Source organism: Panthera onca, chromosome B1 (assembly GCF_046562875.1).
Source record: "Panthera onca isolate mPanOnc1 chromosome B1, mPanOnc1 haplotype 2, whole genome shotgun sequence".
In the NCBI taxonomy this organism is placed as follows: Eukaryota; Metazoa; Chordata; class Mammalia; order Carnivora; family Felidae; genus Panthera; species Panthera onca.
Window position 1 is genome coordinate 11,585,923 of NC_138342.1, and position 20,520 is coordinate 11,606,442.

At 43.6% G+C, this 20,520-nt stretch overlaps 1 protein-coding gene across 4 annotated transcripts in view; it reads left to right on the plus strand.

Annotated features, from left to right (window-relative positions):
- Positions 1-20,520, plus strand: part of CC2D2A (coiled-coil and C2 domain containing 2A) — a 147,546-nt gene that overhangs the window by 72,004 nt on the left and 55,022 nt on the right. For all 4 annotated transcript variants that reach the window (XM_060655394.3, XM_078446255.2, XM_060655393.3 and 1 more), the window contains 4 exons: positions 473-629; positions 1,237-1,475; positions 5,262-5,439; positions 20,000-20,156. In XM_060655394.3, coding sequence (XP_060511377.3) covers positions 473-629; positions 1,237-1,475; positions 5,262-5,439; positions 20,000-20,156 — 731 coding nt within the window. The remainder of the gene's footprint in view (positions 1-472; positions 630-1,236; positions 1,476-5,261; positions 5,440-19,999; positions 20,157-20,520) is intronic.

Here is a 20,520-nt window from a genome sequence, read left to right on the forward strand (position 1 = left end):
GAATCGTCAAAGAAAAACTCAAATTGTCAATCTAAAATCAGAACAGCAGTTTTGGGGGCTCGGTAGTAACATAATGAAATGGTTTCTCAGAGATTTGAAGCATGAATAAAATAAGTACAATGAAACTCTACCATTACCGGTCAGGAGTCTACAGGCACTGACTGTGTCATATTGCCATCTGGATCACTTAGCTCAGAGTGGCATTGTTGCTTGGTGGCAAATAGATTGGGCCCATATTCCAGCTCTTCCACTCACCAAATGTGTGTTCTTGGGCACGTTACTTAATCTCTCCGTGCCTCAGTCTCCTTGTGGGTAAAATGCAAATGATAGTAGTATCGGCCTCGCAGGGTGGTGAGCTAACATGCACAAAGCTTTCAGAGGAGGATCTGCCCCCCATATGGGTATTTGCTGTTATTATTACTCTCTTACTGAATTTCAAGAAATAACCAAGGTCCTGTAAATTATTTTAAAGGGAAAAGGTTGACCAGAAAGCAGATGAAGAAGCATACGAAGCAGAAATTCAAGCCGAAATAAGCGAGTTGTTGGAAGAACACATGGAAGAGCATGAGCAGAAGATGGAAGCATACAGAGCCGCATACCAGCAGTGGAAAGCCTGGAAGAAAGCCCAGGTTTGTCGAGTCACTTAGCCTTGAGCAGGGCTGACCTTGGGGACCGGAGGCGTCTGGGAGGCCACCACTTGAGGCCCGAGGAGGGAAACTGGACAGGAAGACTGGGGTCCCTTCTGGCTCTACCCATTGAATGTAGGGCAGTGATGTTTCTAGGCTTCCCCGGAAAATCATATAACTTTGCACACATAATCCTGCAACGTTGAAGCCAAGGCAGCAAGTTATAGATCGGGTGAATTGCAATGCCGGCCCACAAGACTTACTTTAATTTCAAGATGTGTTCTTGGCCTTTAGCCCCAATATTAATGATCCCATGAATAGCTAACGTTTTTCAGCTCTTTCTGGGTCCCAGGCCCTGTGCTAAGTGCTTTCCAAGCATTACCTCATTTCAGAAGCCCTGGGAAGAGTTTCCTATGATTGTCCCCGTTTTGGAGATGAGAAAACTGAGGCACAGAGAGGTCAAGAGGTTTAGTAACCTGCCTGAGTGCCCACCACTGCTTGAGGTGGGGCTAGGTTTGCAGCCAAGTCTATCTATCTGGTTCTGAAGACTGTGGTCTTGAGTGAAATTCCAAAATTACTATTTGACATTAGATTGCCTTTTGCCCAACAGAGGGCCAAGAAGAAGAAAAAGAAGCAAGCAGTCGAAGAGCATCCTGAAGAGGAGATGGGGGAGCCGTATCCTGAGGAGGATCCGGTGAAACCGGTCCCACCGGAGCCCACCGATCGGGCCCTGATGGAGCACCAGGTGAGGGAGAGGGCAGCCCGGAGCAGGAGGAGGCCTGGGGAGCCGCTGCTGGTCCCGGAGCTGAGCCTGGCAGGGAGCGTCACGCCCAACGAGCAGTGTCCCAGGTGAGCAGACGCTCAGTGTGTAAGTGGGGGTGACCTGTGATAGGCGCTCGTGGGTGGGCAGGCATGCGCTACATGGAGGGTATATCTCCCGACTGACACATTTTGATCAGGAGAGCCGTGAACTCTGTAAGCAAGTATCATATAGATTGAACTCTATGAAACTGAAGATGTGTGTCCGTATTTTGGTGATGTCAAATGGTTCCCCTACGTCAGGTATCCCCACTGGTCACTCAGGAGTACACCAAGAGAGGCTGCCTGTAGGAGGCACTCTTCATAGCCACTGCCTTTGTGGCTTTTGATGTAGAGCCTTTATGTGTAACAGCAATGGGTCCTCTGTCCACTGACCTGGCACAGACACACAGGTCTGTCACTGACCCTCGTTTTCACCTGCCCCAGAGGCCAGCTTCTCTCTTAGAAGGCCCCAGAAAGCCTCCCAGAGGAATTGTGGGTATCCCCTGATGCCTGTTCTCCAGATTTACATAGAAATACATTTCTAGTCATTCATATGATGCCTAAGAGAGAACCAGTCAGAAGCCCCACTTTCTGCACGTACATCTATACATACAATAAATTCAGTCACCCTCAGACATAATTAGGATGTGGGGATTCATTAGGATGTCCGTTTAAGACTTCCTGCAGCCTCCTTAGTTTCAAACTTCTGTTAACGTACCAATAATGTGTTTTTTTAATTGTGGCTTTTTTCCTCCCGATTTCATAGCATTCAGATACTACATATAAATAAACTATTCCCCAGCAATGAATTCGCTATTTTCAAGCCACAAATTGCATAACATATAATTTTATAATAAACATCCAAAATATGTGATTCCATGGGGGTTTTTTATTACATGTTTTTAAGAAAACATGTAATCGTGTTTGGGGGAAACGGGGGCTTGATTTGGCAATCTTTTGTCATAAGTCTCATTTTGACTGAGAATATACACCTCTGTCTTGAATTTCTCTGTTTTCACTGGGATTTGGGACTGTGACCCAAGTTACCGCAAGCCAATGACTATGATTGACCTTCTCATCAGGCCTTCACATAAGGGTGGCCATGCAGAAGAAGGTGCCTTAGGTCTGCTCGTAGCAGGAGGTTACTGGAACAAGCCATAAAACAACTCTGAGTAAAGTCTTTGGGTGTCTTGAATACTTCCTGAAATTTGGTGTTAAATTCCTTTATAGAAAAACAAAAACAACAACAACAACATTGAAGTCATTTGAACAATTCCATATCTGGGATGGGCCTAAATTACAGAGATGTAAAAAGTTAAAACTACCACCATCCAGTTGAATGGATACAGGATTTCTATTTGGGATGCTGAAAATGTTCTGGAGAAGGATCATGGCAATGGTTGCACGTCAGGAATATATTTAATGCCATTGAGCTGGGAGACACTCAAAAATAGTTAAAAAATGATAAATTTTTTAACTATTTTTGATAAAAAATAGTTAAAATGATAAGTGTTATGTTGTGTATGTCTCACTGAAATTTTTTTTTAAGTTTATTTATTTGGGGAGAGAGAGAGAGAGAGAGCACAAGAGGGTGAGGGGCAAAGAGAAGGAGAGACAGAATCCCAAGCAGACCCCACACCATCAACGCAGAGCCTGATGCGGGGATCAAACCCGCAAACTGCGAGATCATGACCTGAGCCGAGATCCAGAGTCAGAGGCTTAACTGACCGCGTCACCCGGGCACCCCTCACTGCAATTTAAAAAAAGACTTTACCACCCAAAAACCCCTGAGTGCATTTCGATTTTATTTTATTTTTTCTAAGCTTTCCCTGTTCCTACCAAACTTGAGTAGCTATTGACTTAACCAATAACTGGAGCTGTGGGTGGGCATCTCTACAAATATGCACAGTAAAATTAAAGACTGTTCTTGGAGGTTTTGACTTGTTTTTTAACTTCCTGGCTATAAAGGTGATATGCTTGCCAGGATACCTTTTTTTTTGGAATTCAAAAAGCCTTTTTAAAAAAGGAACAGTTCTTAATTCCCTACATCCAGTGAGTACTCACTGTCAGAAAGTGTTAAGAAAAGCATGAATCTGGGAGAAGCAGATTTCACCTGTTACAATATGCTATTACATGTTTTTTTTTTTTACTCTGAGTCAGTCTTTATTTTATTTTTTATTGTTTATTTTTTTACTTGATCCAGCAATATAACTTTATTTTCATTTTTATTTAAATTCTAGTTAGTTAATATATAGTGTAATATTGGTTTCAGGAGTAGAATTCAGTGATTCGTCACTTATATATAACACCCAGTGCCCATCACAACAAGTGCCCTCCTTAGTGCCCATCGCCCATTTGGCCCATCCCCCCACCTCCGGTCATCAACCCTCAGTTTGTTCTCTATCGCTAAGAATCTCTTATGGTTTGTTTCCTTCTTTTTGTTTTCCTTCCCATATGTTCATCTGTTTTTTTCTTAAATTTCACATACGAATGAGATCATATGGTATTTGCCTTTCTCTGACTGATTTATTTTGCTTAGCATAACACACTCCGGCTCCATCCACGTCATTGCAGATGGCAAGACTTCATTTTTTTTTTTTAATGTTTATTTTTAAGAGAGAGAGAGAAAGAGACAGAGTGAGAATGGGGGAGGGGCAGAGAGAGAATGGGAGACACACGATCTGAATCAGGCTCCAGGCTCTGAGCTGTCAGCACAGAGCCCCATGAGGGGCTCAAACTCACAAACCGTGAGATCATGACCTGAGCCTAAGTCGGCCGCTTAACCGACTGAGCTACCCAGGCACCCCAAGATTTCATTTTTTTGATGTCTGGGCTGAGTAATATTCCATGGTATATATATGTACCACATCTACTTTATCCATTCATCAGTCAATGGACATATGGGCTTTTTCCATAATTTGGCTATTATTGAAAAAGCTGCTATAAACATTGGGGTGCGTGTACCCCTTTGAATCTGTATTTTTGTATCCTTTGAATAAACAATTAGTAATGCAATTGCTGGGTCATAGAGTAGTTCTATTTTTAACTTGTTTAGGAATTTCCACACTGTTTTCCACAGTGGCTGCACCAGTTTGCATTCCCACCAATAGCGTAAGAGGGTTCCCCTTTCTCCACATCGTGCCAACATCTGTTGTTTCCTGTGTTGTTGATTTTTATGCTATTACATTTTTAGGATAAAACATCCCGCCCAAATATAAATCACTACTATCCCTTATGGATTGAATTCACTCCAACTGCAAGGACTATGTTTCTGTTTAGTTAAAACTTCGGGGTGCAGGGGCGCCTGGGTGGCTCAGTCAGTTGAGTGTCCAACTTCGGCTCAGGTCATGATCTCACGGTTCATGAGTTCGGGCCCCGCCTCGGGCTCTGTGCTGACAGCTCGGAGCCTGGAGCCTGCTTTGGATTCTGTGTCTCCCATTCTCTCTCTGCCCCTCGCCCACACGTGCTCTGTCTCTCTCTGCCTCTCAAAAAATAAAGAAAACTAATAAAAAAAAAATTAAAAACTAAAACAAAACCTTTGGGGTGCAAACATAGGGCTTCTTTGAAAACAATTAAACACACTGTAATACGGTGGATGATGCTTGGACCACCGTTCTTCTGTACCCTGTGGCCTTTTGAGTGCCCGTTTCTTAGTCCGTATCAAATTTGTTATATGATGCTCCTTGAGACTTGTGGCTGATTTGGTGCAACGAGAGGTAACATGAGTGGCAGGGTCACCTCCAGGTGTCTTGTTCTGTTCAGTGCCCATTTGTCAGACACTCCATTTTCCCCTGGTCAATGACTAACCCATCTGCGATCGGTCTCCTCTGGCAGGGTGGAGGTCTTGCGAAGGGAGGACGTCAAGAGACGCTCAGTATATCTAAAGGTGATCTTCAACGACAAAGAAGTGTCCAGGACCGACAGTCGGCCCCTCGGGGCAGACTTCCGAGTTCACTTTGGACAGATTTTCAATTTGCAAATATTCAACTGGCCGGAGAGTTTGACACTGCAGGTATGCATTTTAATTACAGGCACTGTCCCAAGCATTTTTTTGGTGATCACAGGTACCAGATGGTTTTAAATCATCCATGGGCTACGCTGGTGTCCTGATAGATTTTCAAGGTGAACAGAAGGTCAGTCTCCCCTGAGGCGCGTCTGTCCTTCCGGTCAGGGCAGAAGGAGATCTGTTTCCCTGCTCACCTCCTGAAAATGCTGGCCACGGTGCCTCTGTGTGTACCTCAAGATGGAGAAGGGGGATGAGAAGTAGGGGCTCCCTGGCTTTTTCATCAGAGTACTTCAGTATCACTGTCTGCCTGGGTCCTAGCATGATATACCTCAGAAATCAATATTGCCATAATCAGGGGCGCCTGGGTGGCTCAGTCGGTTAAGCGGCCGACTTCGGCTCAGGTCATGATCTCGCGGTCTGTGAGTTCGAGCCCCGCGTCGGGCTCTGTGCTGACAGCTCAGAGCCTGGAGCCTGTTTCAGATTCTGTGTCTCCCTCTCTCTGACCCTCCCCCGTTCATGCTTTGTCTCTCTCTGTCTCAAAAATAAATAAACGTTAAAAAAATATATTGCCATAATCACAGGTGGCTATAGGCTGTAAGATCCCCCCAAAATAAATTGCACCGCTAGCCTAAAATCCCACCATTAGCAATGTATTTATTTGGGTCTGTTTTAGTTTCCTAGGGCTGCCCCACCTAAGCCACATAAACTTGGTGGCTTAAAACAACAGACGCTTATTTTTTCACAGCTCTGGAGGCCCTGAGGTCTGAAATCTAGGCTTCAGTAGGACCATGCTCCCCGCAAAAGTTCTAAAGGTGAATCCTTCCTTGCCTCTTCCACTCCTGGTGGCCCTTGGAGTCCCTTGGTTTGTGGTAGCGTCACTACAGTCTCCATCTTCACGTGGTCATCTCATTGTCTCAACCTGTCCTTTTTTTTTTTTTTTTTGTCTCTTACAAGGACATTCTCATTGGATTTAGGGCCAACGGTAATCCAGTATGAGCTCATCTAGATGTTTAACTAATTAATTATATCTGTAAGAACCCTATTTCCAAATAAGGTCACATTCTGTGGTTCCAGGTAGACAGCAGTTTTTAGAGGACACTATTTAATCCACTGCAGTGTCCAAACTTGCTATTCTCATGGTGAATCCTTTCCTGTGATGCTAACAGAATTCTCTTTTATGACAGTAATAAGCCTGTGAACTACAGTTGCAAATATGTGGCACACGTGCCTTTGCTTGCCATCCGCCACCCACACAGAAATCACGAGTCCTCACCCGCCATTTATGCAGAAATTTCTCATTCCCATCCACCACCCTGGCAAGAAATAACTACATGACCGGGTCCTTTTCCCCCACTGAGCCTGGATATAACTCCAGAATCCTTCTCAACACTGTACTCCAGGCAGTTACTACCTATTGGTTGTAATTGACATTGTCTATAATTACAATTACAGCTGTATCATTATTAAAATATTTAAATACTTCTGTACTGGATTCCCAAAATGCCACCCTGGCCACCTAGACCCTACTTCTAAGATCCCCTGGACCTTGCCACAGCAGACTAATTAAAGGGTGTGTGAATGAGGCTAATGCCTCCGGGACCTTGTTCTCCTGGATGGCTGACATCTCTTCTGATTGGTTAACACTTGGTCATGAATATTCTTTGGCATTTGGAATATCAACCACTAGCTAGATCTCAGTCATTAAAAACCTATTAAAACTGGTAGAGGAAGGGGAACTTGGGTGATTCAGTTGGTGGAGTGCACAACTTCGGCTCAGGTCATGGTCTTACGGTTCGTGGGGTTGAGCCCCACATCTGTCTTTGCGCCGACGGCGAGAGCCTGCTTGGGATTCTCTCTCCCTCTCTCTCTGCCCCTCCCCCGCACACACTCTGTCTCTCAAAAAATAAATAAATGTTAAAAAAAAAAAAAAGAATAAAACTTGATGGAGAAAGTAAATAAACACAATCTCCAGAAGCCAACTTGATGCTTTGTGGTCACCTGCCTTCAGTAATGAGGGGATGCCAGAGGCCCCTATGTGAGTCCACAGAATAGGAAAAAGTTCATTTATTCAGAGTTTGCCCGCTCATTTGAGATCCATGTGACTCATCCCCCACCCCTTCCTCCCTGCAGAGGAAAAGCTGACATGAGGAAGACCAAGATTAACAGGAGAAAGCAGATAGAGGGGCAGAGTGAAGCAAGGGAGGGCAGCATATGATAACGTGGCCAGTAGGAAGGAGAGGGAGCCCTGGAAGGGGACACCCCTCCTGAAAAGAGCACAGAAGACAGAGAGAAGGCCCTCCCCTCCCCGCAGGTGCCCATGAGAGATCAGATCCCCCACCTCTGCCCTGGCAGCCTATGGAGGCTTTTCTGCTGGGCAGTCCTCCATTTTCAGAATTACCCTAGAAGGAAAGACCCTTTCCTTCTTCCACCTCCGTGAGTACCAGTGTCTCATTTCACATATATTCTGAAATGGGAGGGAAGCTTTCTATCCTCTCTCCTCTTTGCCATCTTGAGACATTAGCTGGCTCGGATGTTGCAATCAAAATAATATTTTTCAAGTACTGTGAAAAAAGTAATTCTCTAAAATGTTATGAAATGGATTTTCTAAGTAAACAAGCAAAATTTTATCCTGGGGACACCAAGAATATATTCATAGGCAGTTAGCTTGGCCCTAAGAGCTGAATCATGTAATCTTTAAAAAATCACAAATTGGGGCCCTGGGTGGCTCAGTTGGTTAAGCAACTGACTTCGGTTCAGGTCATGATCTCACTGCTTGTGAGTCTGAGACCCACGTTGGGCTCTGTGCTGACAGCTCAGAGCCTGGAGCCTGCTTCAGATTCTGTGTCTCCCTCTCTCTCTGCCCCTCCCCCACTCATGCTCTGTCTCTCTCAGTCTCTCAGAAGTAAGTAAACATTAAAAAAAATCACAAATTAAAAAAACTTTGGCTAAATTCCTAAGCCATCCTCAGAGATTTGATAACTGATCAAATCACATATCATAATGGCTCAATGGCATGATTTTTATGATTGAGTAGTGGTTCCAGATGAAATGAATCTAAGGACTATTGTATTTCAACTCTCTAGGAATAGAACAATGCCATTTGGAAATTTTCCACATAATTGCTATAAGTTTGAGATTAGAGAAGGTTCATGAATTACTGGCGGTTTTAAGAGGGTGAGAAAAAATTGCCTTGAATACATCTGTTTATGCCAGTGTTCTCAAATCCCTGACTTGAGAGCCCAACGTATTTCAGAAAGAGTTCCGAGATTCTCAAAACTTTAATGCATTCGTTGGTGACCCAACAAACAAGCCATAAATGTTCGCTGCTTGAGTGAGAGTCAACTGAGTGTCTAATCCCACGCCAAGAGTGTGGTGCAGAACTCGAAGCCCTGGGCCGGAGGGGTGCCCATGGAGCTGCCTTAGGGAGCTTTATTATTATTTTTTAATGTTTATTCATTTTTGAGAGAGAGAGAGACAGAGACAGAGCACGGGCTGGGGGCGGGGTGGGGGAAGGCAGAGAGAGAGAGGGAGACACAGAATCCGAAGCAGGCTCCAGGCTCTGAGCTGTCAGCACAGAGCCCCACGTGGGGTTTGAACTCACTAGCTGTGAGATCATGACCTGACGCCCAACTGACTGAGCCACCCAGGCATCCCAAGGGGAGCTTTAAATCCAGCTGGGAGATGGAGGGAGAGAGCTACAGAGAAACAGGACCGGTTTAGTGCCCATGTCAAGGACGCTTGGCGGGATTTGATTGCAGGGTTTGATTGCGGGGAAGGAATTAATTAGAGCAACACAGCTGGACCTGGGACAGTACAAAGGAGTCGAGCCACAGCTGTCCCCAAGGGGTGGGTGAGGCTGGACTTCTCAGGACAGGGGAGAAGGCCCAGAGTCCCTCCAGAAAGGTCCTAAAAATCTCCGCAACTGAGATCTTTCCACAACAAATGTTTGGCCTTCCAAAAACATGAAATCCGATTTCGAAATAAAATAGTTTTGCAACGATCACCTTCATTTCTTTATCATTCACATCTGTATCTGTCGCTGTCCCCCCACCTGCCCGAACCAACAACTATCATGTGGTTCTGCTGGGTGATGCTTACGTCTTTTAGCATTATTATTTTTCCTTATGAATCAATCCTGTTGAGCTTTCATATTCTCGGCATGTGGACTGATTCAGGGGATTTTCCCTTTTAACTGAGCTGGCAGTTACTTGACTTCCTTCCTACGTCCACTCCTGATTTCCGTGGCCCGTCCACAGAACCGCACTATCCGAGTGGGGAACACAGTCCTATTTGGAGAAGTGTCTTCGTTAGCCCTTAGCCAGCTCACTTCTGTGGTTGTTATCGGTCCTTTGTAGACGTAAGTAAGTCCAAAACAGATAGTTTTTTTTTTTTACACACACATATTTATCTACTCAATTACATGGAGCCAGACCGCTGAGAGCAGGTAGAAAGGACAGTGACGTCTGTGGTGGGACAGCGTGCATGGGGCAAGCAAGGTGAGGTCATCTACATGTAAGAGGATGTGGGTTTGGATGGGACAGGGGCCCGCAAACGTGGAGAAGATCTCTGGGAAATAACACCTACTGATTATCTACCCCAAGACCAGCTTCTTCACATACGCCACCTGATGTTACCCGAAAGAAAACCACAGGTACTATTATTCTCCCCATGAGCTTCCGAGATCCTGAGTAACTCCATCACCAAGCAGGTCAGGAGGCAGAAGAGAATTCAAACCCGGGACTGTTTGACTCTAAATTGTACTCTCATTTCACCATTTTAATTAGGGATAATGGTAACAAAGAGCCAAGTCTCAAATCTGACCTATCTCCGCGCTCTGAGAGCCACTTCCGGGGGCAGAAGTCTCAGAAAACAGCCTCAGGCATCACTGCGTATTGAGTTGTGTGGATATTTAGTAATATCTAGTATAATGGTTACTGAGCAATTACAATATGCCAGGCACCTTCTGTGTCTAGACTCAGTCCTCACGACAGTCGCACAGGAGCTGTATCATTGTCCCCGCCATCCCGAAATGCGGAGAACTTAAGTATACCTGCCCTAAGGTCACGCAGCCAGAAAGCGGCAGGGCCCGGGCCCAGCGCCCAGACCCGCTCTCATGTCGACCTCAGCAGGCCGCACGCACCAGCAGCTTGTACGTTCCATCCACCAAGCGTCTTGTTGCAGAGACATTGCACGAGGCTTGGCGGAAAACAGGAGTCCCTGGTCCCTGGCACGGCGATTAGACTGCAGTGGGGAAATGGCAAGAGGAGCTGGTGACTAAGGTCCAGTGGGGCAGGGGGAGAAAAAAAATGAAGTTACCAAAAGAGGGCTTCCCTCCCAGAGGCTTGGCAGAGAAGGGGAGGAGGGAAACGAATCAGGGATTGGAGAGGGATGGTGGTTTACTTTAGGGTGTAGTCGGTTTCAGCATGTTTGTTAGTCGTGAGAAAAGCAACCAGTGCGGAAAAGACTGGTGACTTTGAAAATAAAAAAGAAAGTGGTGGGGAGAGGGACCAGACCTGAATCTGGGTCAAGACTTGACAGGAAGTTCTTTTGGGGCGGGCATGATGACACAGGGGAGGTGGGTGGGGGGCAGAGCTGGGAAGGGGCCCACGTCAGATGCCCCCAACCTTTTCAGCGAAGGAAGGGAGTCTGTGGGCACAAGACTAGGAAGGGTTTGATGCGACCCTGAGGGAAATGGGGACATCGACCATGAGGTGACTAACACACGTGAACATCACAAGCAGCCAAGCTTGAAAGGCAGCCACTTGTACCAGATCCAGCACTACCAAATGCAAGATGGGAAGCTGTTCTGCTTTGTTCTGTTCTGTTTTAAAAGCAGAGAATCATGATTTAAAATCATGCAATACAAATGGAATGTTGGGTTTTTTTTTATCTATATGAATGTCCCTACATTTCTAAGGTTCATCTTCTCTGTACAATTCTAAATACCATTAGCAGGTAAATCTTCCCCAGATTGTTGAGTTAAAGCAAACAGTATTCCAAATAGAAGTAATAATAATTGCATACATCATCCCAAGTTGGACAAACATATGAACAAAACAAAACAGAGAGAACAGAAACAAACCCTTACATACAGAGAACAAAATGGTGGTTTCCAGAAGGGAGAAGAATGAGGAGGTAGAAGAAATAGGCGGAGGGCATTAACATGTATAAACCTCCAGGGGCGCCTGGGTGGCTCAATTGGTTAAGCATCTGACTTCAGCTCAGGTCATGATCTCACGGTTTCATGAGTTCAGGCCCTGCATCAGGCTCTATGCTGACAGCGTAGTGCCTGCTTGGGATAATCTCTCTCCCTCCCTCTCTCTGCCCCCTCCTCACTCATACACTCTTTCTCTCTCTCTCTCTCTCTCTCAAAAATAAATAATAAATAAATTTAAGAAAAAGAATTGCAAGGAAAAATACTTTAAAAAATGTACAAACCTTATTTATAAGATAAATAAGTCATGGGAATGAAAAATACAACATAGTCAATAATATTGTAATAACATCGTGTGATGGCAGATGGTGACTCCTGCTACCATGGTGAGCATTATGTAACGTATAGATTTGTCAGATCACTGGGAATGCAAACTGGTGCAGCCACTCTGGAAAACAGTGTGGAGGTTCCTCAAAAAACTAAAAATAGAACTACCCAAGACCCAGCAATTGCACTACTATGCATTTATCCAAGGGATACAGGTGTGCTATTTTGAAGGGGCACATGCACCCCAATGTTTATAGCAGCACTTTCAACAATAGCCAAAGTATGGAAAGAGCCTAAATGTCCATCGACGGATGAATAGATAAAGAAGATGTGGTATATATATATATATACAGTGGAGTATTCCTTGCCAATCAAAAAGAATGAAATCTTGCCATTTGCAACTACGTGGATGGAACTGGAGGGTATTATGCTAAGTGAAACTAATCAGTCAGAGAAAGACAAAAATCATATGACTTCACTCATATGAGGACTTTAAGAGACAAAACAGATGAACATAAGGGAAGGGAAGCAAAAATATAAAAACAGGGAGGGGGACAAAACAAAAGAGACTCTTAAATATGGAGAACAAACAGAGAGTTACTGAAGGGGTTGTGGGAGGGGGGCTGGGCTATATGGGTATATGGGTAAGGGGCATTAAGGAATCTACTCCTGAAAACATTGTTGCACTACATGCTAACTAACTTGGATGTAAATTTTTTTTTTTAATTAATTTAAAAAAAAGAATTGTCAGATCACTAGGTTATATACCCACCTGCAGCTAATATAGCATTGTATGTTAATTAAAGTTCAGTAATACATTTTTTAAAGTTTATTTATCTTAAGCGAGAGAGAGGGGCGCCTGGGTGGCTCAGTCGGTTGAGTGTCCGACTTCAGATCAGGTCATGATCTCACAGCCCATGATTTCGAGCCCCACGTCGGGCTCTGTGCTGACAGCTCAGAGCCTGGAGCCTGCTTCGGATTCTGTGTCTCCTACTCTCTCTGCCCCTAACCCACTCGCATTCTGTCTCTGTCTCTCTCAAAAATAAATAAACATTAAAAAAAAAAATTTTAAGAGAGAGAGAGAGAGAGCATGTGTGAATGGGGGAGGGGCAGAGAGTGAAGGAGAGAGAGAGAGAATCCCAAGCAGGCTCTGGGCGGACAGCACATTAGCGGGGCTCGATCTGACAACCCTGGGATCATGACCTGAGCGGAAATCAAGAGTTGGACACGTAACCAACTGAGCCACCCCCAATAATACATTTTTTAAAAAACATAATCTCGAGTTGGTAGCCGTGGATGTAATCGCTATTCTGAATTCATTGCTGCCCTGCATTACACAACAGAAAAATTTTTGAACACTTGAATGTAAGTCAATTATATTTCCTGTCATGTTTTCCATAACATTCCACTTTCAGACACACACACACAAGCACTCATTTTGCTCATAGCAGTGTTTGTCAAACAGAGGTGACTTTGGCACCCCAGGGACACGTGGCCGTGTCTGGAGACATTTTAATTCTACCAAGTGGGGAGCTGGTGGCACCTCTAACGGGAGGAGGCCAGGGATTCTGGGGAACATCCCACACTGTACGGGACAGCTCACCACAGTGAGGAATTGTCAGCAATGCCGAGGTTGGCACCCTGACTTAGGAAAAAACAAAATTAAACTTAATTATACAGAAAGCTGCTTACAAACACCAAACCCAGGGTGCGCATTTTCTGATTTTTTGAAAATAACATTGCACCCGAGCATTAAGTATAACTGATGCCATCTGGAAAGAGCAGGGTGAAAAGTGTGGAAAGATTGTGGGTGTTTTTTTGGCTTGGTCAGATGGAATCCATTTTTCCTTATTTAAAAAAAAGAGGGGGGGTGCCCTGGGTGGCTCAGTCAGTTGAGCGTCCAGCTTCAGCTCAGGTCATGATCTCACAGTTTGTGAGTTCGAGCCCTGCATCAGGCTCTGTGCTAACAACTCAGAGCCTGGAGCCTGTTTCAGATTCTGCGTCTCCCTCTCTCTCTGCTCCTCCCCCGCTCGTGCTCTGTCTCTCTCTCAAAAATAGATAAAACATTAGGGGCGCCTGGGTGGCTCAGTCGGTTGAGCAGCCGACTTCGGCTCGGGTCATGATCTCGCGGTCCATGAGTTCGAGCCCCGCGTCGGGCTCTGTGCTGACGGCTTAGAGCCTGAAGCCTGTTTCAGATTCTGTGTCTCCCTCTCTCTGACCCTCTCCCATTCATGCTCTGTCTCTCTCTGTCTCAAAAATAAATAAACGTTAAAAAAAAAATTAAATAAATAAATAAATAAATAAAACATTAAAAAAAATTAAAAAAAAAAAACAAAACGTTCAGGGGCACCTGGGTGGCTCAGTCGGTTAAGTGCCTGTTGATTTTGGCTCAAGTCATGATCTCACGGTTCATGAGTTCGAGCCCCACATCAGGCTCCACTCTGACGGTGCAGAGTCTAGTTGGAATTCTCTCTCTCCCTCCCTCCCTGCCCCTCCCTCTTTTGTGTGCATGCATGTGAGCGCTCTCTCTCAAAATAAACAAATTTTTTTAAAAAGTTGATAATTACATTCTGAAACGGTAGTCCCGGGTAGCAAAGCCTCTATTTCCCTTAGAGTTCATAATTACCTCTGTCCTACAGACTCAACACCAAGAGTCCCCATTTACTTCCTGTCCTGACATTAGACAGGAAAGTGTTTCCAGAGACCGGGAATAAGGACGCTTCTGCTGTCATCCACAGAAATGCCCTTTCTACAATAACTGCATGTTTTATGGGTCATTACGAAATAGGGTGGCCAGCACAGGGCACACCCACAAGGGATAAAAACCAAAACAACTCTTGTGGTCCTTCCATAATAAACTATTTGATGAATTATGAAAGTCTTACAGGGATGTTTTTGTAAAGCCATTGGAGCCACATAATATAGAAACTTTCCCTCAGCTGTGCCAGCAAATCACACACTTACTTAACTGCACTGAGTGTTGGAGCATTTGGAATTCTGAAGAAGTGGAAAGTAAGAGAGTCGCAAGGTCAGAGACACAGGTTGAATCAAATATTAAACTAAATACTGCTGTCCTGTCACTTTCTGAAGCGTTTTACTGTCGTAAATGGTATTTTCTGACTACTGGTATCCTTTTTACTCCCTCACCTTGGAGTAATATCAGGACTTCGTTAACTCCTGATTTTTTAAAAACATTTTAGCCTTAATGTATTTCACTTTTCACCTCCTTGCCTTTGGGGATATAGATGATTTCATTACAAATATGGAATATGCCATAAAATTCCTATAAATCCCCAGCAACTGATTGTCTCCTTTGAAAAACATTAAAGTATCTTGAAGAGACAGATCTTACCAGTTTAAGTTTAAGTAAGAAATTCTTATGTCATAAACTTTACTAAAATCAGTTGACCAGCGAGATTTAACAAGATGCTTGCGAAGTGTAATTATGTTTCTGAAAGAGCTTTGTAAACCATGAAGTACTATAAAAATGCAGGTGCTCATTGTCAATCGTATGCCCAGAGGAAGAAGAATAAATACTCATTGAGCTCATAAGTAGGGAAGAGACCTTTCATCCGTGTCAGCTAAACTTCAGCACCGCCTTTCTAGGGAGCCTTAAATAACATCTTTGTTTTACAATGAAAGCAAAAAGCGGGGAAGGCCATGCTCAAGGTCAGGAAGCTACTGTCAATGTCAGCATTCAGACCCAGATCTGTTGGAACACAACGCTACCCTGTCCTGTCCACCACACTGCCCTCTGCAGGCTGCGAGAGGAGTGACAGTCAGGTGTGGAGTAAATTAAGACTGAGAAAATCTGAGAGCCATACTACACCCAGGTCTACCAGCTGTTCAGAGAAGAAAACCATTTCATTCCATGGATTTATCATGTCGTGCTTTGTTTCTGGGGGCTCCTGGCTGGCTCCATCAGGGAAGCATGCAACTCTTGATCTCGAGGTCCTGAGTTTGAACCCCACATTGGGCAGAGAGTTTACTTAATAATAATAATAACAATAACAATAATAATAATAAGGGCGCCTGGATGGCTCAGTCGGTTAAGCGTCCGACTTTAGCTTGGTCATGATCTCATGGTTCATGAGTTTGGGCCCTGGATCAGGCTCTGTGCTGACAGCTCAGAGCCTGTAGCCTGCTTTGGATTCTGTGTCTCCCTCTCTCTGCCCCTCTCCCACTCATGCTCTGTCTCTCTCTCTCTCAAAAATAAATGAAATGTTAAAATAATAATAATAATAATGCCTTACTTCTATTTAGAGTTAGCATGCTCCCTTCTAAATACATTAACTCCCAAATGGAAGGTACTGGACATTCCAAGAGAAATCAGGCAAGACCCCTATCCTCAGGAATCTCCACATCCAGTAAGACATATAATGCCTAAACAAGGAATTTCGATAGAGTGGATAAGTGTTTCTGTAGGCAAAACACAGGGTAGGGCGGCGGCACATAAGTGGGTATCAGTGGGCCGGTGGCCACTCCCCGCATGTCTCACTTGGTGCCCAGTACACATGGGCAACTTACAGAGAGTTAAAGCACCCGCACTGAAGTGAGCGGGGCATACCTTTCTTGCGGAGACAGCCAACCTCTTGAGAGTTCCGAGCAACCAAAAATTCTGAGACAGGAATAGTTCAGTCTTGTGATCACAGTTGCACACGCTGAGGTGACGCTTTAAGCTCTGATTATAGACATTGTTTTTATGATACTTCATTTTGTGTTTGATTTTTTTCATTCAGATTTAAGATTTTTTTTTAATATTTATTCATTTTTGAGAGAGAGAGAGAGAAAAACAAAGTACAAGTGGGGAAGGGTATGAGAGACAGGGAGAACACCAAAGCAGGCCCAGTCTCTGAGCTGTCAGCACAGAGCCCGACGCGGGGCTCGAACCCACAGACCACGAGATCATGACCTGAGCCAAAGCCGGACGCTCACCCGACTAAGCCACCCAGGCATCCCCTCATTCAGATTTTAAATACTCTTTCAATCATTGTTTCTCACCAATTTGTCTAAACTTTAATATATATAACATATTATATATAATTATAATATATAATAAATATATATAAATATATACAATTATAATAATATAATATTATATATCATATAATATATATTATAATATATAATAATATATTAATATAATAATATATATATTAATATATATAATATAAACTTTAATATATTTTCTGGTTCATCGTTTTGGCTGTAAAAGAATTCTTAATTATTTGATCACCTTTCTGACTGTCCCTGGCCCATAAGGAAGATATAGCAAAACAAGGTATGAGTTTTGCAGTGAAACAGTTGTGGATTCAAATTCCAGCTTTTTGAATTACTACATGAGTGGCTAGGGGAGTTTCCCCTCTTGGAGCTTCAAATCCATCATCCAGAATTGTTGGGTCTGTTGGCTTGCTTAATCTTCACCACAAACCGTCCTTCATAGGAATGTGCTAAAGATTGAAGAAAATACCAGGTCCAAAGTCCATACGGGCTTCGTACAAACAGATGTCTCAAAGTTTTGGCAAAGAACAAAAAGTTTCTAAAAAGAAAGAAAACCTAACATTTTCTCAAACTGAAACTTTATTCTAGTGAGTCCATAATTTAATAGGTCAACCAAGGTCTCCTGTGCAAGAAAAAACAATCTGTTCGAGGGTCTTTGAGCTCTGTAAGATTACAAATCCACAGGCTCTTATGCAAGGTTGAGACAAGCAATAAATGGCACCCCTTTAACCATCAGACCTCTAAACCAATAAAAATACAGAGAAAAAGTGGTTTTTTGAAATGTATAAAAAGGGAGAAGGGTCATCTATAAGTTAATAGAGCCTTGAGGGACTTATCACTCAGTTGCACTGTATAGAATATATTTTGATCCTGATTCAAACCAAGTTTTACAGTAATTCTTGGAAACTCTGAAGGAAATTTGAAACTTACTGATATTTGACATTACTAAGAAACTATTGTGATAATAGTATTATAACTATGCTTTTTAATATCATTATCTTTTAGAGACACATATTGAAATATTTACAGATGAAATGATGTCTGGGTTCCAAATATTGGTGGAGACGGAAGGCATGAGAGTATAGATGAAACCAGATTAGTCAGTCATAAGCTAATGGTATTTGAAGCCAGGTGATGGTTTCGGTTCATGGTATATTATTCCTCTGGGTTTTATGTTTGACATTTTCCACAAAAGATTTTTTTTTATTTTTTTATGTTTATTTATTTTTGAGAGAGACAGACAGAATGTGATCAGGGGAGGGGGAGAGAGAGAGGGAGACACAGGACCCAAAGCAGGCTCCAGGCTCTGAGCTATCAGCACAGAGCCCGATGCAGGGCTCAAATGCGAAATCATGACCTGAGCCGAAGTCGGACACCCAAGCGACTGACCCACCCAGGCGCCCCTATAAAAGATATTTTTAAAAGAGACCAAAACATCATCTTTTTACTAATAAAGATGAATTTGGAGAATGTGGCTTACTCATGGGCTTCCTGCTTGCCCTGAATTAGGTGAACTTGGCCACTCCACACAGGTAAGTTCTGACTATCACAGGTCTCTTAGGGCACCCAGCCTGCTAGAAGAGCTCACAGCAGGGACGCCTGGGTGGCTCAGATGGTTAAGCTTCCAACTTTGGCTCAGGTCATGATCTCACGGTGTGTGAGTTCAAGCCCTGAATCAGGTTGTCTGTTGTTAGCACAGAGCCAGCTTCAGATCTTCTGCCTCCCTCTCTCTCTCTCTCTGCCCCTCCCTTGCTTTCTCCTCTCTCTCTCCCTCTCTCAAAAGTAAATAAACATTTTCTTTATTTTAATGAAAAAAAAAAAAAAAGAATAGCTCACAGTGGTATTAAGTCTGGGGTCCTGAGTTCAGTTCTTATGTAGTGTTTGTCTTTGTCTTTGCCCCAGTAGACCCTCCAAGCTCAGTCAGCCATGTGGCAAATGCAAGCTGGTGGATACCAGGGAGATGGGGCCAGGATGGCGGCCTGGCACAAAATCATCCTCATCTTCATCCTCGAAAAGAATTCGTATCATACGCCTTGTAAGGGGAGGGGGTGAGTGGAGGGGGTCCAGAGGGTCCGTAGTGTCACCTTTGTGCATTCCATCGGTAAGTGGGAAGTCTATTGCACAAGTCTATTGCAATAGCGGGACTCTATTGCACAAGTAGAAAAATATGAAGATCTAATTAGTAAAAGTGAAAGGAGTGGAGTCGGCATTTTAGAGAAACGTGTACCAGCCACAGGGACCTCTTGGAAGGAAAGAATAAAACAGGAAAGAAGCCAGCAGAACTGTGGGTATCTTGTCATCTTCTTCCACAAAAGAGAAATGACCCAAGGATACAAGAGAAATTTGATCCAGTGGCACAAAGTCTCCTCTTGAAGCTGCATTGTACATTCATAATCAACGGTTGCCTTGACATTGGATTCTTAGTCTCATAGTGACGGCATTACAATAAGACACGCCACAGTGACTAGAGCCACCGTTGGTCTAGTTTGCTCCTGCTTGGGAGAAGGTCTGAGAAGGAGCTGGTACGGTTTCAGCAGCTAACAAATAAAATGAGCTCTTGAAGGGAAGAATCTGAAAGATGTACTGAATAGTAGATTTGAACCTGATACTCTAGAGTACATCTAGGTATGATACTTCTCCTGTTGACCTTGAAGTTGGTGTAAATAATAAATCATCTGGTGGCATGTCCACTTATCTCACCCAATCCACCCGATGGCATCACTTTCTGAAATAACATAAGCCAGGAAAAGGAAGGAGCCCATTCCCCCCAGATAACCTGAGTATCAGTTTGAAATGGAAACAATTGTGGTAGACTGCTACTTTGATTAACCCCTCTCTCTACCCCTCTCTCTCTCTACTTTCTTGTCTGGAAAGTAGGCCAGACAAGAGGACAGGATGTCAACAACTTGGCCACAAATACGGTGCAATTTAGTCTCCATGGGAACCATAACACAACTCAGCTTTTCCACTCGGAAATGGGTGTTCTGGGCTAGGACAGTGATTAACATAGATAAATGGACTAAACTCTGGGAGTGAGCACACTCTCACTATTTTTATTTCTCTGTTTCTCTTCCTCGATTTCAGGTATACGAAACAGTTGGACACAGTGGCACCACTTTGCTGGCAGAAGTGTTTCTGCCTATTCCTGAAACGACCATTGTCACTGGAAGGGCTCCCATTGAAGAAGTGGAGTTTAGCAGTAACCAGCATGTGACCCTGGACCACGAGGGTGTTGGAAGTGGTACGGAAAGCTCATTATCCTCAGTGGCTCACGGTTTTACTGTCAGATTTGAACATAACTTTTTTTTTTTCATTTTCAAACAACCAGGTAATTATAAAACTGCTTTCAGAAATTCAAATTAAAATGATGATATACAATTTTTTGCAGTCATTTTTTATACCGTTGGTGGCCAATAAATTCATAAAACTATGCAAGTATAAAGTAGTTCGACAATGTGAATCAGGACCTTTAAAATGCCTTTGATACCTTAGTTTCTTCTTCTACGAATATTTTCTTAGAAAATAATTTGAAATGAGGACAAAGTTTTGTGTATATAAGATATATATCCGGGGATTATTTATAAGGCCGAAAAGATTTTAAAAAC